At 48.9% G+C, this 14,673-nt stretch overlaps 1 protein-coding gene across 2 annotated transcripts in view; it reads right to left on the bottom strand.

Moving 5' to 3' along the window:
- Window positions 1–5,101: 5,101 nt before the first annotated feature.
- LOC310938083 (filamin-C-like) overlaps window positions 5,102–14,673 on the bottom strand; it is a 32,426-nt gene continuing 22,854 nt past the window's right edge. For both annotated transcript variants that reach the window (XM_083902503.1, XM_083902502.1), the window contains 17 exons: window positions 14,401–14,500; window positions 13,503–13,643; window positions 13,266–13,394; window positions 12,509–12,682; window positions 12,261–12,422; window positions 11,974–12,177; window positions 11,739–11,891; window positions 11,529–11,651; window positions 11,167–11,445; window positions 9,546–9,815; window positions 9,322–9,459; window positions 8,694–8,809; window positions 7,875–8,007; window positions 7,543–7,719; window positions 7,244–7,462; window positions 6,339–6,545; window positions 5,102–6,239 (listed from right to left, as the gene is read on the bottom strand). In XM_083902503.1, coding sequence (XP_083758629.1) covers window positions 6,052–6,239; window positions 6,339–6,545; window positions 7,244–7,462; window positions 7,543–7,719; window positions 7,875–8,007; window positions 8,694–8,809; window positions 9,322–9,459; window positions 9,546–9,815; window positions 11,167–11,445; window positions 11,529–11,651; window positions 11,739–11,891; window positions 11,974–12,177; window positions 12,261–12,422; window positions 12,509–12,682; window positions 13,266–13,394; window positions 13,503–13,643; window positions 14,401–14,500 — 2,913 coding nt within the window. In that variant the 3' untranslated portion in view covers window positions 5,102–6,051. The remainder of the gene's footprint in view (window positions 6,240–6,338; window positions 6,546–7,243; window positions 7,463–7,542; window positions 7,720–7,874; window positions 8,008–8,693; window positions 8,810–9,321; window positions 9,460–9,545; window positions 9,816–11,166; window positions 11,446–11,528; window positions 11,652–11,738; window positions 11,892–11,973; window positions 12,178–12,260; window positions 12,423–12,508; window positions 12,683–13,265; window positions 13,395–13,502; window positions 13,644–14,400; window positions 14,501–14,673) is intronic.

The raw sequence follows: 14,673 nt of genomic DNA, 5'->3' as shown, positions 1-14,673 counted from the left end.
TCCCAAATGTGGACACTGACATGTCCCAAATGTGGACACCAACAAGTCCCAAATGTGGACACCAACAAGTCCCCAATCTGGACATTAATAAGTCCCCAATCTGGACACCGACAAGTCCAAAATTTGGACACCAACAAGTCCCCAATCTGGACATTAATAAGTCCCAAATGTGGACACTGACAAGTCCCAAATGTGGACACCAACAAGTCCCAAATGTGGACACCAACAAGTCCCAAATCTGGACATTAATAAGTCCCCAATCTGGACATTAATAAGTCCCCAATCTGGACACCGACAAGTCCAAAATTTGGACACCAACAAGTCCCCAATCTGGACACTGACAAGTCCCAAATCTGGACACTGACAAGTCCCAAATCTGGACACCGGGAAGTGTCAAACCTGGACATAAATACTGAACGTGTGTGATGATTCTCTTCCTGTGACGTTGTTTCTATCATGATAATCATGATAATAATAATAATAATAACAATAATAATAAAGAATGATTGTTAAACAGGACTTTTCCTTGTTTCTTCTTCTTCTTGCTTCATTAAACTTGTCCTTAAACCTCCATCACTTCCTCAGATCTGTGTCCACAGACGCCTCAGGCTGCAGATACAGGCTCTATGTATAGAAACAGCCTCTATTCTTATTGTGTGTGTAAATAAAGAAGCTCTGAAGCGTGAGCCATCATGTGATCATGTGATCATGTGATCATCATCATGTGATCATCATCATGTGATCATCATCATGTGATGAGAGGAGAAGATTATCATCTCAGCGTCAATGTTCCCTTAAACGTCTAAAATCCTGAGATTAAAACCATGTTTTCTGAAGTTAATACTAAAGTTAAAGACATGCGTCAGCGTCACGAGACTGAGAATTTTGAGACTTTTCAAATGAAGACAAACTCAGCCGTGATTGGAGACTGATGAGAGAGGCGGAGCTCTCTGATTGGCTGTTCTCCTGCAGGTGTTTGACAGATGTGTCTTTAATGTGTCCAGACTGAAGGTTAACATAGAGCTCCAACACTCATTTCACGCCTCAACTCCTCCTCCTCCTCCTCTTCCTCCTCCTCCTCCTCCCTCTCCTCTTCCTCCTCCTCTTCCTCCTCCTCCTCCTCTTCCTCCTCCTCCTCCCTCTCCTCTTCCTCCTCCTCCTCCTCTTCCTCCTACCTCTCCTCTTCCTCCTCCTCCTCCTCCCTCTCCTCTTCCTCCTCCTCCTCCTCTTCCTCCTACTCCTCCCTCTCCTCTTCCTCCTCCTCCTCTTCCTCCTCCTCCCTCTCCTCTTCCTCCTCCTCCTCTTCCTCCTCTTCCTCCTCTTCCTCAGAATGAAACTAGGAGTCATTTATTACCTCAGGTTGTCACGGCAACGACAGGCGCAGAGAAATGATGATTTTGTGAGCGAGTGGTGAGAAAATGAATAAATCTTCAGCTGAGTGTGTGTGTGTGTGTGCGTGTGTGTGTGTGTGTGCGTGTAAGGAGGACGAAGATACAACTGAAATCAGCAGGAAGTGACATCAGCAGATTAATGACTTCAAGTTCTGTCGCATAATCAGTCGCGAAGACGTCACGTGATCGTCTTCGTTATCTGGTCATGTGACGAAACGACGACGACAACAACAAGAGAAGAAGAAGAAAAAGTCATTAAGACTCATGTAAACGTGGACGTTTTCATGTGAACAAGACTTTGACAGTGTGTGTGTGTGTGTGTGTGTGTGTGTGTGTGTGTGTGTGTGTGTGTGTGTGTGTGTGTGTGTGTGTGTGTGTGTGTGTGTGTGTGTGTGTGTGTGTGTGTGAAGCCTTTCTTCTCCCATCGACACTAAATCCATCAAATGCTGACAGAGATCTTAAACTCCAGCTCTTGTTCTGCATGCTATGTTTGTGTGTCAGTGTGTGTGTCTGTGTGTGTGTGTGTGTGTGTGTGTGTGTGTGTGTGTGTGTGTGTGTGTGTGTGTGTGTGGACAACCAGGAAGTGTTGGACACTTTGTGTTCACCTGGTGGATAACGTGAAGACGTCAAAGACGCTTTTATCTGTCGTTCTGTAAAAACGTCTCACAGTTGAGATCTCTTGTTACGCTGATGACACATTTGTGTACTGTGGTCATGTGACTCACCGGGGACATCGTCCTCTGCCTGGTCCAGATGTGTCCTCCTGGTCCAGATGTGTCCTCCGCGTCCGGACGTGTCCTCCTGGTGCAGATGTGCCCTCCTCGTCTAGATGTGTCCTCCTGGTCCAGATGTGTCCTCCTGGTCCAGATGTGTCCTCCTGGTCCAGATGTGTCCTCCTGGTCCAGATGTGTCCTCTTCCAGATGTGACCTCCTGGTGCAGATGTGTCCTCCTGGTCCAGATGTGTCCTCATGGTCCAGATGTGTCCTCCTGGTGCAGATGTGCCCTCCTCGTCTAGATGTGTCCTCCTGGTCCAGATGTGTCCTCCTGGTCCAGATGTGTCCTCCTGGTCCAGATGTGTCCTCTTCCAGATGTGACCTCCTGGTGCAGATGTGTCCTCCTGGTCCAGATGTGTCCTCATGGTCCAGATGTGTCCTCCTGGTGCAGATGTGTCCTCTTCGTCCAGACGTGTCCTCCTGGTCCAGATGTGTCCTCCTGGTCCAGATGTGTCCTCTTCCAGATGTGACCTCCTGGTGCAGATGTGTCCTCCTGGTCCAGATGTGTCCTCATGGTCCAGATGTGTCCTCCTGGTGCAGATGTGCCCTCCTCGTCTAGATGTGTCCTCCTGGTCCAGATGTGTCCTCTTCGTCCAGACGTGTCCTCCTGGTCCGGATGAGTCCTCATGGTCCAGATGTGTCCTCTTCGTCCAGATGTGTCCTCCTGGTCCAGTTGTGTCCTCCTCGTCCAGTTGTGTCTTCCTGGTCCAGATGTGTCCTCATGGTCCAGACGTGTCCTCCTGGTCCAGATGTGTCCTCCTGGTCCAGATGTGTCCTCCTGGTCCAGATGTGTCCTCCTGGTCCAGATGTGTCCTCCTGGTCCGGATGAGTCCTCATGGTCCAGATGTGTCCTCCTGGTGCAGATGTGTCCTCCCCCAGATGTGTCCTCCTGGTCCAGATGTGTCCTCCTGGTCCAGATGTGTCCTCCTGGTCCAGATGTGTCCTCATGGTCCAGATGTGTCCTCCTGGTCCAGATGTGTCCTCATGGTCCAGATGTGTCCAGACTCAGAAGATGAAAACACAAAGGTCAAACACGTCCGAGGCTGAAGGTGAAATCAATAACGATGATCAGATTATAATCTGACAAACATCTAATAAAGGTGTGAGGGATGAGGACACACACACACACACAGACTCACACACATAGACTCACACACACACACGCACACACACACACACACACACACACTCACACACACACACAGGGCGGGACATGATGATGTCCTCGTTACGATGGACACTCTTCATCGCTCTTCATCATCGCTCTCTGACCTCAGTGAAGAGCAGCGGGGAATTGAGGGCACGCCCCCTCCTGCACGGCATGATGGGAAATAAAGAACAGCTCAGGTCTAATGGAAACCAATTACCTGTGTGTGTGTGTGTGTGTGTGTGTGTGTGTGTGTGTGTGTGTGTGTGTGTGTGTGTGTGTGTGTGTGTGTGTGTGTGTGTGTGTGTGTGTGTGTGTGTGTGTGTGTGTGTGTGTGTGTGTGTGTGTGTGTGTGTGTGTGCGTCTATGTGAGTGTATGTGTCTATGTGAGTGTGTGTGTGTATGTGTCTATCTGAGTGTGTGTGTCTATGTGAGTGTGTGTGTGTATGTGTCTATGTGAGTGTGTGTGTCTATGTGAGTGTGTGTATGTGTCTATGTGAGTGTATGTGTCTATGTGAGTGTGTGTGTGTGTGTGTGTGTGTGTGTGTCTGTGTGTGTGTGTGTGTGTGTATGTGTCTATGTGAGTGTGTGTGTCGGGGTGTGTGTGTCTGTGTGAGTGTATGTGTCTATGTGAGTGTGTGTCTGTGTGAGTGTGTGTGTCTATGTGAGTGTGTGTGTGTCTGTGTGTCTATGTGAGTGTATGTGTGAGTGTGTGTGTGAGTGAGTCTGTGTGTGTGTGTGTGTGTGAGTCTCTGTAAGTGTGTGTCGTTATAAACACTGAATTGTGGTTAAGTTAAGTTAAGTTAAGTTTAGACAGTAACTAGTGATGGTTAAGGTTAGTGATAATAATGTTGTTACTTTAGAGCAGTTACATACTGCAGCTTTAAGAGCAGAATCTGGATTCATCTCATTTCTCTTTGTTTTTCACTGATAAATAAAACAGTTTCTCTCAGTTTAAAGTTGTTCATGAGTTTTTTCCTGAGCTCTGATTGGACGCTGCGTTCAGGAAGTCACTGTGACGAAGAGGAGGAGGAGGAGGAGGAGGAGGAGGCCGTCATTTCCCAGATTAGAGATCCGTCTGCTTAAATTAGGACGGAGTAAATTTAGCTCTCCATCTTCTTCCTCCTCTTCCTCTTCCTCTCATTAATTACAGACCAGAATAATAATCACTGCTGCAGGAGGAAGAGGAGGAAGAGGGGACGTCCTCCTCATCATCATCATCATCAAATTCATCATTAAAGTCATTACCTTTGTCACCATCTTCATCATCATCATCATCATCATCATCCCGTTCTTCTGACCCTATAATAACTGAGCGCCGTCACTTTAATGACAGTCTGCTGCCCCCTGATGGTGACTGTGCGTCATTGAAGAGCGTCTGCAGGAGAGGGATTCAAGTAGAAAACACGTCATATTCAACAGTAAAACGTCTTTTTATACGTAAATAATCATCTTGCGTTATAGAAAATGACTATTATAACTATTTTGTGTGATTATTTTAATAATTAAAACAAGTTTTCTGAATTTTCTGCCTCTTAAATGTGAATATTTTCTATATATTTGCTTCAAATGAACAAAAAATAATCATTAAAACTGATTTTTTTTTTTTGGTTTGTGGACAAAACAAGACAAAAATCCACATTTTTAAACATTTTCACAGACCAAAAATTTGAATATGCAGATTAACTCAAGGTAAATTAGCTTAAAATGTACATTATTTAAAAGCATAATTAGGTTATTTCATAATAAATGGTGTGTTTTTTCCAGGACAGCAACACTTTAATTACAGTCAACATATTTATTTAAATTTTTTTCATTCATACAAAAATCACTAGAAAATGTCAAGGCAATACTGATCTTCATCATCATCATCATCATCATCATCATCATCATCATCATGCTCCTCCTCCTGTGGTAAAAAAAACAAAAAAAAAACTGCTCGTCAACAATAAGACGTTTTCTGTCAAAGAAAATCAAGACAATAAATAAAGTCGCAAAAAAAGCTCCGTCGTCTTCACACAAGCTGCTTCACTTCCTGCGTCACTTCCTGTTTCACTTCCTGTTCTGACGGGGAAAAAAAACAAACGCTCTGAAAACCGAAAAAAAAAAAGTGAAAAAAAACAAAACAAAGAGAGAACTCACAACAACACTCGCCGCGTTTCCCGCCGTCACTGGATGCTAACGTTAGCCACAGAGGCTAACGCCCCGTTCCGGTCGTAGTCGGTACAAACCTACGTTTACCGTTAATCGCACTTGTCTCGTATTTATTTCACAGTAAATAAGTCGTACGGTTGAAACTTTTTTATCGTATCTTATCGCGTGGCTACGCCGTCTGTTCGCGCGAATCCACCGATAAGCGCCGTTATCGGCTCGCTAACGGCGGCTTTTCTGACTTCTCCGCCGGTGAACTGGCGGGCAACTTCAATCGAACGTTCCGACGTCCGATGTAAATGGAACACGGCGCATCAGTGTAGCTAGCTAGCCAACAGCTAGCCAGGAAATGAAAAGCAGGAAATGAACTCAAGAGTTTTCAGAGGTCAGAGGTTGTGGACACCACAGGAGGGGGAGGGGGAGGGGGAGGGGGGGCGTTCAGTCAGACTCTGCTGGTGAACCAGGTCAACACGACAACACCTGAAGGCAGCACGAGTGCGCGGTGCGTTTACTGTCGCATGCGATGAACAGCGGGGGAAAAAAAGGTGTTGAAACGGAGGACGTCTTCAGACGGACGACGGCGGACGCTCAGGGGACGGTGACGTGGAAGGGGCTGCCGGGGACGTTCTCGTCCCCCCACTTGACGATGAGGATGTAGCTGCCCTGCTCCTTCACCGTGTACGTCACGTTGTACACCCGGTTGCCCATGTGCTTCACGTAGACCTCCTCGCAGGGCGTCTTCGGCCCGTGGACGCCCACCATCAACATGTTGGTGCCTGTTGGAGACGCAAGGACAAGAGAAAATCACAGAAACGTGAGTGACGGACAGCGTCCGCGTCCTCGCGTCCTCGACTTCCTCGACTTCCCGTCCTCACCTGCTTTGCCGCAGTCGACCGTGAACGCGTTCTTCTGACCGATGAAAGCCTTGGACAGTCCGGCGCCCCTGGACACGACTTTACTGCCGTCCGAGGAGAACTTGGGCAAAGAGGCGAAGGCCCCGCCCATCGCCGACGTCTTGGTGACGGTTTCCACGAGGACGGACGACGTCTCGTGCAGACTGTGACCGCCGGAAAGACGAGGACCTGCGGAGACATTCGGAGATGTTTACAACGGAAGATCCGGAAGCTCAGAGACTTAGGCTCCGCCCCAATAACCTCCCCCTTAAAATGTCCCCTTGGTTTTGAGCGCCCGCAACCGTAAATTCCCCTCGTTGAGGGAAGTGGTATTGGGACACCGCTACATGCAAATTAGCGTAGTGAACGTAACGAACGTGCTAACCTACATCACATATTGACAATTCTAACCGTGGAGCGTGCTACTCCGGCGGGCGTGCTCTCTCCGGGCGCTCGGCGGGTAGCCGCTCGCTAGCTAGTTAGCTAGCTGCTTTCATAAATCAAAAGCATAATTTCAAAGCTCAACGGTCCGTTGGACGTGTATCAAACCAACATATTCAATCACAAACGTGCTAATTTGCGAAGATATATCACAACGAAAATGTTCTTCGGCAGATGTGGCTCGCTGAATTCGCAAAGCATCATGGGTAATTTCATCTTCCACTTGTTTTTAAGCCCGCATCAGAGCTCACTACATTTTCAGGGTTGATTATAAGGGGGAAAATCACATTTCCCCTTGCTCCGGCCTACACGTGAATGTGCAAAATGTAGGGTTGGGGGGAAATGTAGGGTTAGGGGGGAAATGTAGGGTTAGGGGGGGAGGTATTGGGACAGGGCCTAAATCCAGGTTTAGGGTTAGGGTTCGTGGTGTTGGTCTTGAAGTCCACCTGAGACTTTGGCCTTAAAGGGGCTTCCCACGATGTGCTGTGGTCCTCCATACTTGATGGAGATCAGGTAGTTTCCAGGAGCCATAGGTGTGTAGGAGACCTTGTAGCCGTCCGGACATTCCTGACAGTCCATTTTGACTTTAGACGGTCCGTCGATGGTGACGGACAGCGCTCCCGCTCCGGCGTTACAGGTGTTTACGACAAACTCTGACGCCACTCCTGAGCGGGGGGAAGATAAAAATCCATAAAATATTCCCTAATATAATGGATTTAAAATAAAGGAATTTATAAGGTTTTACCGGTGGTTCCCCCCTCCAGTCCTGGTCCAAAGGCAGAAACCATCCCAGGATCTCCAACCTGCCCGGGTTCCCCCACTCGGATCTTGAAGGGGCTTCCCGGGACGTGGCTGCTGTTGAAGCGAACGTCGATGGAGTGGATTCCGTTTTCCCTCGGGACAAACCTGACGGCGTGTTGATCTGCAGAAACAAAGAAGATCTGTTCTGCCGTACGGTAACAAAGAGCGGCGTGTCATCGGCGTAACGACAAACTTCAGCAGCTCCAAAGACCCAGGAGTGGACCCCAGGCCTGAACCCTGTGGAAGTCAGACATCCACATGTGATCTGGAACTTACCGCTGTCCACCTCAGTGATGAAACACTCCTCGGTGGCTCCCGACGGCGTGTGGATCTTGGCGTCGATCAAACCTCTGGCTCCGTTCAGCTGAACGGTGAAGGACGCCTCCTGACCTACTTTCAGACCCATCTCCTGAAGCAGGAAGGACGAGGTACAGGTTAATCGAGGCGAGGTTGAACGACCTCAACAGCCTCCGTGCGAAGACTTTAGGCCAACTTTAGGGACTGGCGACAGCGGAAACCCCGCGTAAAGAGAATTCCCGCTGTCGTAGTCCCGCCGTCTTCAAATTTTATCCCGACAACTACGAAGTGGTCGCCCCCGACAACTCAGCGGGAGTCCCCCGACAACTTCAAAGTGCACATAAAGAGAACGTGCCGGGCTCGCGACAGCGGGAGGTCAGGATTTAGGCGATTAGCATATACCGCGCGCTAATTAGCATATACCGCACGCTAATTAGCATGTACCGCGCACTAATGCGCATAGACCGCGCGCTAATTAGCATATACTGTGCGCTAATTAGCATATACTGCGCGCTAATTAGCATGTACCGCGCACTAATTCGCATAGACCGCGCTAATTAGCATATATCGCGCACTAATTAGCATAGACCGCGCGCTACTTAGCATATACCGTACGCTAATTAGCATATACCGCGGGACTTTTGTACCCAAAAAAAAAATGGCGGGGGTGAAGGAGGGAGGGCGCTGGACGCTGGAGTACGTGGTGCACCTCCGAAACCAAGTGCCGCCAATTTCGAAACCAATTTGGCCGCTGTCCCGAAAAGCGTAATGTAAAGTGGGCCTTGGTGTGAGTTTCACCTGCAGGCTGGTGATGGTGAGGCGGCGAGCGTCGTCGGACAGCGTGGCGACGGGGACGATGAACGGAGAGTCTGGGATGTGCTCGTCGTTAAATTTGATAGAAACCTCATAATCACCTAGAGAGAAGCAAGAAGAGAACATCATTAGAGCGGCAACTCACCATTATTTTCGTAATGTTCTCGAACGTCTTTGTTTGTCCACAAAACTGTTTTTTTTTTTTGCAGACTGCAAATCATGTTTACGTTTTGAAATCATGTTTTGGCGTCAGGTGGCGCCACCTACCTCCGTCTACCAGTCATTGCAGTCAGTAGAGTCTCAGCTGCCGAGCAACCACGGGTCGCCAGTTACGTCAGAAAAACGAAACCTAAAAGACCTCGGTGTTTTTGAATTTGAGTGTAGTAACCGTTTTTGGCCACATTCTTACATATGGCGTCTTTAGTAGTAATCGATTCATCGATTAATCGTTTCAGCTCTAAACATTGCAATCAGTTGATTGTTTGGCCTGGTGGACAAAGACCTTGTCAATAAGGTTTAAATCATCAGCATCAAGTGTTGTACACAGTTGAGTGTCGTCTGCATAGCGGTTAATATGGAAACCTGAGCTAGAACCCGTTTAAAAGAGTCTCACCGGGCTCCTGAACCACATAAGCGACCCCACAGGATCCATCCTTCCTGTCCTCGAAGGTGATCTCGGCCTTGCTGGGTCCTTCTACGGCAATGGAGAGTCCTCCGGCTCCGGCCTCGCGGGTCCAGATGCTGAACTCGGCTGAAGCACCGGGGGGGAAAAAAACAGTTATCATCTTCAGATAACGGCGACGAAACAGGAAAAAGAAGATGCCGTATCCAGCTCACCTGGGATCCCTGCCATTCCGCGATCCAGTCCGGTTCCCCCGGCTCTCACTTTGTGGGCCCCTCCCTCGCCCAGCGGCCCCACGGTGAACTGGAACGGACTCCCCGGAACGTGCTGGCCCCGGAACTTGACGTTAACGGTGTGCGCGCCCATTTCCTGGGGGACGAAGCGGACGCTGTAGGTGCTGTCGTCTCCTTTGATGATCTCGGCGTCCTCCGTCTTCCCTCCCGGACTCGTCACCTGAGCCGTCATCTCCTGGTTACCTGCCTCGCCTGAGAGGGGGGGGGGGGAGGGGGAAAGTGGAATCAGATGTTTTCTCTGAACGTCCGAGAAACAGAAATCACACGCTGGTTAATATCTCGTCGATGCGAAGGATTCCGCAGAGTCTCAGAGCATCTGCGAACGTTTATTTCCCCCCCGAGCAGAAACAGACTTGTTGGTTGTTGTTGGACTCACACCTGCATCCAGGACGCTCCAGGACGAAAGAAACGAGTCGAAGTAGAAACAGATGTCGACGCCGAGCCAACACAAATTGTTTTGTTTGTAGCTCGCGGGGGGAACTCGGGAGTTTCTGCTCTACTGTTGCCTTGTTTAGTAAGGTTTAGTCCTGCTCGAAAATGAAAAAATCTTATTATCTTGGTATCAAAATGAAGATAAACACTTGTGAGATTCCACCAGGGGTGTAAGTTTCCCTGTAGATGCCACTGTGTCAGAGTAAATGTACATAGAACACAGCATAACTGAAGGATTTTTTTTCTTTCCCTCGCCTAACAAAAATATTGCATTTTAAAGCAAATATCACCTTTAAAATATGTAGTAGGAGCTTAAAAACATGCTTAAAACACATGGAGGTCATGTAACAACGTGGACATGAGCTGTGCAAAGTCTGATGCTGTTGAAGTGAAGCAGAGTGAAATTACAGAGGTTTTAGTAAAGAGATGTCTAGGCGTTCTCACTTTTGGCACAGTTTGGCACCATCTGTGCCATTTGAGATTTCTTAGGTACCAAATTATTATTAAAAACCCATTTAATTTTATTTACATGTCACTATTGGTCTTAAAAGAACTAGTTTTGAAAAAAAAAAGTATGATAACTGGCTGTAAATCGATGCTCCCTGTGTGGTGCGTAATAACAACTCTGTGACTCTGTGACTCTGCAGCGTCTTCAGTTATGCAGCACCATAGCTTTGGCTTAGCTTGGTCAATTTGGGTGATTGACAGCTCGTTTTAAACCTCTAAACCGGTAGAATCAGACCCCGGTCTCCAAATGTATGTGAATCACTTCATTAGCGAGTCAAAAGGACATAAATGCATGCGACGCATTTGTGCGGACATTCGCCCTTCTCTAATCAGAACGATCTAATGTTGCTCTGTAATGATCAATCAGACCGGGATTGGTCCCCAAAGCATGCTGGGAAGTGTAGTTCTTCATTAGAAGTGGTTTTGTTTCCACTTTTGGTTTATATGAGCTTTTAGCTGAGCTTCTGACCTTTCTGTGGGTATGCAGCATGTCTGTGTTTGTTAAAGTTAGACACTTTAGGTTTTATGACGCTTTTGTCGCTGCGCCCCCCGGTGGCGGGGGGCGACCGTGAAGAAGAGGTTAAATGAGATGTTTTCCACACACCAGTGTCCTGCAGAGGCGGCCGGCTGCCGCTGAACCCGCTCATGCTCTCCCGGCCCAGGAAGTCTCCGAACACTTCCCTGAAGGGGTCGCGGTCGCCACCACCGACACCACCGCCGCCGCCGCCGACCCGCGTGCTCTCCTCAACGCGCACCTCCCTCTTGGTCTCGCCCCCGCGGGTCTTGCTGATCTCCGTCCTCTCGGTGCGGGTGTAGGTGTGGCTGCTGCGGGTGAACGTCTGCGTGAGGCGCTCCTGATTGGACACCATCTGAAACCAGTTTCCTGCGGGTCGAGGAACGAGGAGGAACGGTGAAGAGGAGGAGGAAGCAACGGCGGGACAGAGCGACAGTGAAGTGTCAGCTCACCTGGTATTTTGAGGTTGAGGTCGCACGTGCTGCCCACGGTGGCGATGGACGGCGCCTGGCGCTTCCTGGTGATGCTCTCCTTCATCCTGCCCTCGCCGAACACCTTCACCGTGAAAGGACTTCCTGTTTGGACACAATCGTTCGGATGTCAGATCAAAATTTCCTCAGCACCGTCCGTCGCCATGGTTGCGTCCCCCCGGTGGTTCGTACCTGGTACGTGTTGGTCAGCGAACTTGATGTTGATGATGTAGTTCCCGGGTTCAGTGGGACAGTACGTGACTTTGCAGGTCCCGTCCTCCACGTCCTCGCAGTTAATGTCCACTTTACTCGGACCCTCGATGGACAGACCCAGGCCGCCGTAACCTGACAACAAAAATAACCTGAATTTAATACAAGATTTAAGGTTCTTCGTGAGCTTGATAACCAGTTAATCGTCGTCATTAACCTGCGCTCCTCGTGTCCACGATGAACTCCGCCACCTCGAACGTGTGCCCCTCCACCAGACCCTGACCGTAAACTTTGACCTTGCTGGCGTCTCCGATCTCCGACTGACCCACCATGATCTTGAAGGGGCTGTTGGTAACGTGTTTCCCGCTCTTCTTCACGCTGACCACGTGCTCGCCCACTTCCTTCGGCGTGAACGAGATTCCTGCAAGGGAAAAAAAACGCCCCGCGACTTAGCTTTAGCGCGTACCGAACGTTAGCTCGCCGTTGACCTACCGCGCGACTCACCGATGTGTCGGTTGGGAAGCCGCTTCAGCAGACACGGCTCCTCGTTCCCGGATGGTGCCCTGATGGCGGCCGTCAGGCTGCTCAGGTCCGTCTCCATGATCTTCAGGGAAACGTCCGTCGCCGTGCCGACGTTGAGCTGCGACGTCCTCGTGGATTCGTCGCCTGTTGACAAGCGAACGACAGCTCGTCAAAAATGTCTTTGGAGGATGAGGAAAAAAACCGAGCAGCTGAGCAAGAGATTGAGGTACCGGTGATCTTGGCCGTGAAGGGACTGCCCGGGATGTGCTTGTCGTCGAACTTGACGATGATGTTGTAGTCTCCAGGCACGGTGGGCAGGTAGGACACGGTGCAGGTGCCGTCTTTGTTGTCCTTACAGCTGATCTCAGCCTTGGACGGACCTTCGACGGCCAGAGAGAGACCACCTGGGACCAGACAAGCAGAAGATGTTCTTAAGCCTGAAGATCCTTCCCTCGGGGGAACAGAGTAAAATGGTACAACAAGGTCTCCAGATTGAGCTCATTGGGCAACAGACTTTCCATATACCAGGAAACTAGTAATGATGCTAACACTATAATGCAACAATGACACTAAAAACACTAATGTGCTTGTAGTTGTACCAATACTAGAACAACCATTGCTAATATAAACACTACAACACAGCACTGATGCTAACAATATCAGGAGAAAATGACACTAAAACAGTAACACAAGCGTGGTAGAACTCCTACTAGAACACCATCGCTAACGTAAACACTATAATAGCAACACTAATGCTAACCCTAACACTAGAACACAAGCAGTAATGTTAACACGAATACCCTGAAACTAGTAATGATGCTAACACTATGATGCAACAATTACACTAAAACGCTAATGTGCTTGTAGTTGGTAGTACCAATACTAGAACACCATTGCTAATATAAACACTACAACACAGCACTGATGCTAACAATATCAGGAGAAAATGACACGGCAGATGCAGGCTAACAGAAATAACCCTGCTACCTTCTCCGGCGTCTTTGGTCACAATCGTGAACGTCGCCGGTCGGTTCACGGTGCCGTGGGTCAGACCGGGTCCGTACGCGGTCACGTGACCACTGTTGATGGCGTCGACGTAGAACTGAAGAGGACTTCCTGCAGGAGAAGGAGAACACAATGTTTCAGGATCAAAGTCAACCTGTTTGCGGACGATACTCCGCTCTGTGTTTCAGAATGTGTTACGTCTCTCTCTCGGGTCGTTACCTGGGATGTGGTTTCCTTCGTATTTGATGTCCATCTCGTGCAGACCCCGCTCCGTCGGGGAGTACTTCACCGTGACGGTGCCGTCCTTGTTGTCGGTGATGTGAGGCCACGAGGTTCGACCCGACGGCATCCGCACTTCGCCTGGAGGGAAGTCGCAAACGGTAGATGTTTGAGTCATCGTGGTGCCGGGAACCAACGTAGCTTAAAACCATGATCTTTATACTTACACGTATATTACATACATAGATTAGACTACAGACAAGAATTGGGACTAGACTAGACAGGACTAGAGAGTGGACTGGAGCCTACATTAGTGACTGAATACTGAAGTGGAGTTTGGACTGAAGAAACTAGAGTGGACTTGAGAGTGCAGTCTCAGCTGGACTAAGGACTGGAGTCCGAACTAGACCCTAGACTGGAAACTAGAGGGGACTTTGGATTGGAGTCTGGACTAAGGACTGGAGTCTGGACTGGAAACTAGAAGAGATTTAAGACTGGAGTCTTGGCTGGACTTTGGACTAGAGTCTGGACTAGAAACTAGAGGGGACTTTGGACTAGACTGGGGACTGGAAACTAGAGGGGACTTTGGATTGGAGTCTGGACTAAGGACTGGAGTCTGGACTGGAAACTAGAAGAGATTTAAGACTGGAGTCTTGGCTGGACTTTGAACTGGAGTCTGGACTAGACTCTGGACTAGACTATAGACTGGAAACTAGAGGGGACTTTGGACTGGATTCTGGAGTGGAAACTAGAGGGGGATTTGGAATGGATTCTGGACTAGACTTTAGACTATATTACATGATGATCGTAAAGACGACACAGCTTGTACGAGATGAATAGTATCATTAAACGAAGTTAAATGTGTTCAGTCTGGTAGTAAACGATGCAGAATCCTCACCCGTTATTTCCCCCGTCTGCACAGTGAATGGTATGACCAGACTGAAGGGGCGGAGTATGGGATCCATCCCGTCCACAGAGCTGATGGGGTCGTCGGTGGCCTGAACCAAACACAGGGAGGGAGGAGGGTGTTAGTTAGCGTTAGCACCACACTGAACTCTGGGAAATCAGCCAGAGAGGAGGTGGCAGGAAGTCAAGAGGAAGTACGGGAGGATGGCAGAGAGGTCCAGGTCTAAAATGATAATATAAGTGCGTTAGTCGGTGTGTTATTGAT

Source organism: Microchirus variegatus (assembly GCF_963457635.1).
Source record: "Microchirus variegatus genome assembly, chromosome: 16".
Classification (NCBI taxonomy): Eukaryota; Metazoa; Chordata; class Actinopteri; order Pleuronectiformes; family Soleidae; genus Microchirus; species Microchirus variegatus.
Note: the sequence above shows the minus strand (reverse complement) of the source record. Positions and strands in the feature narration are given on the sequence as shown.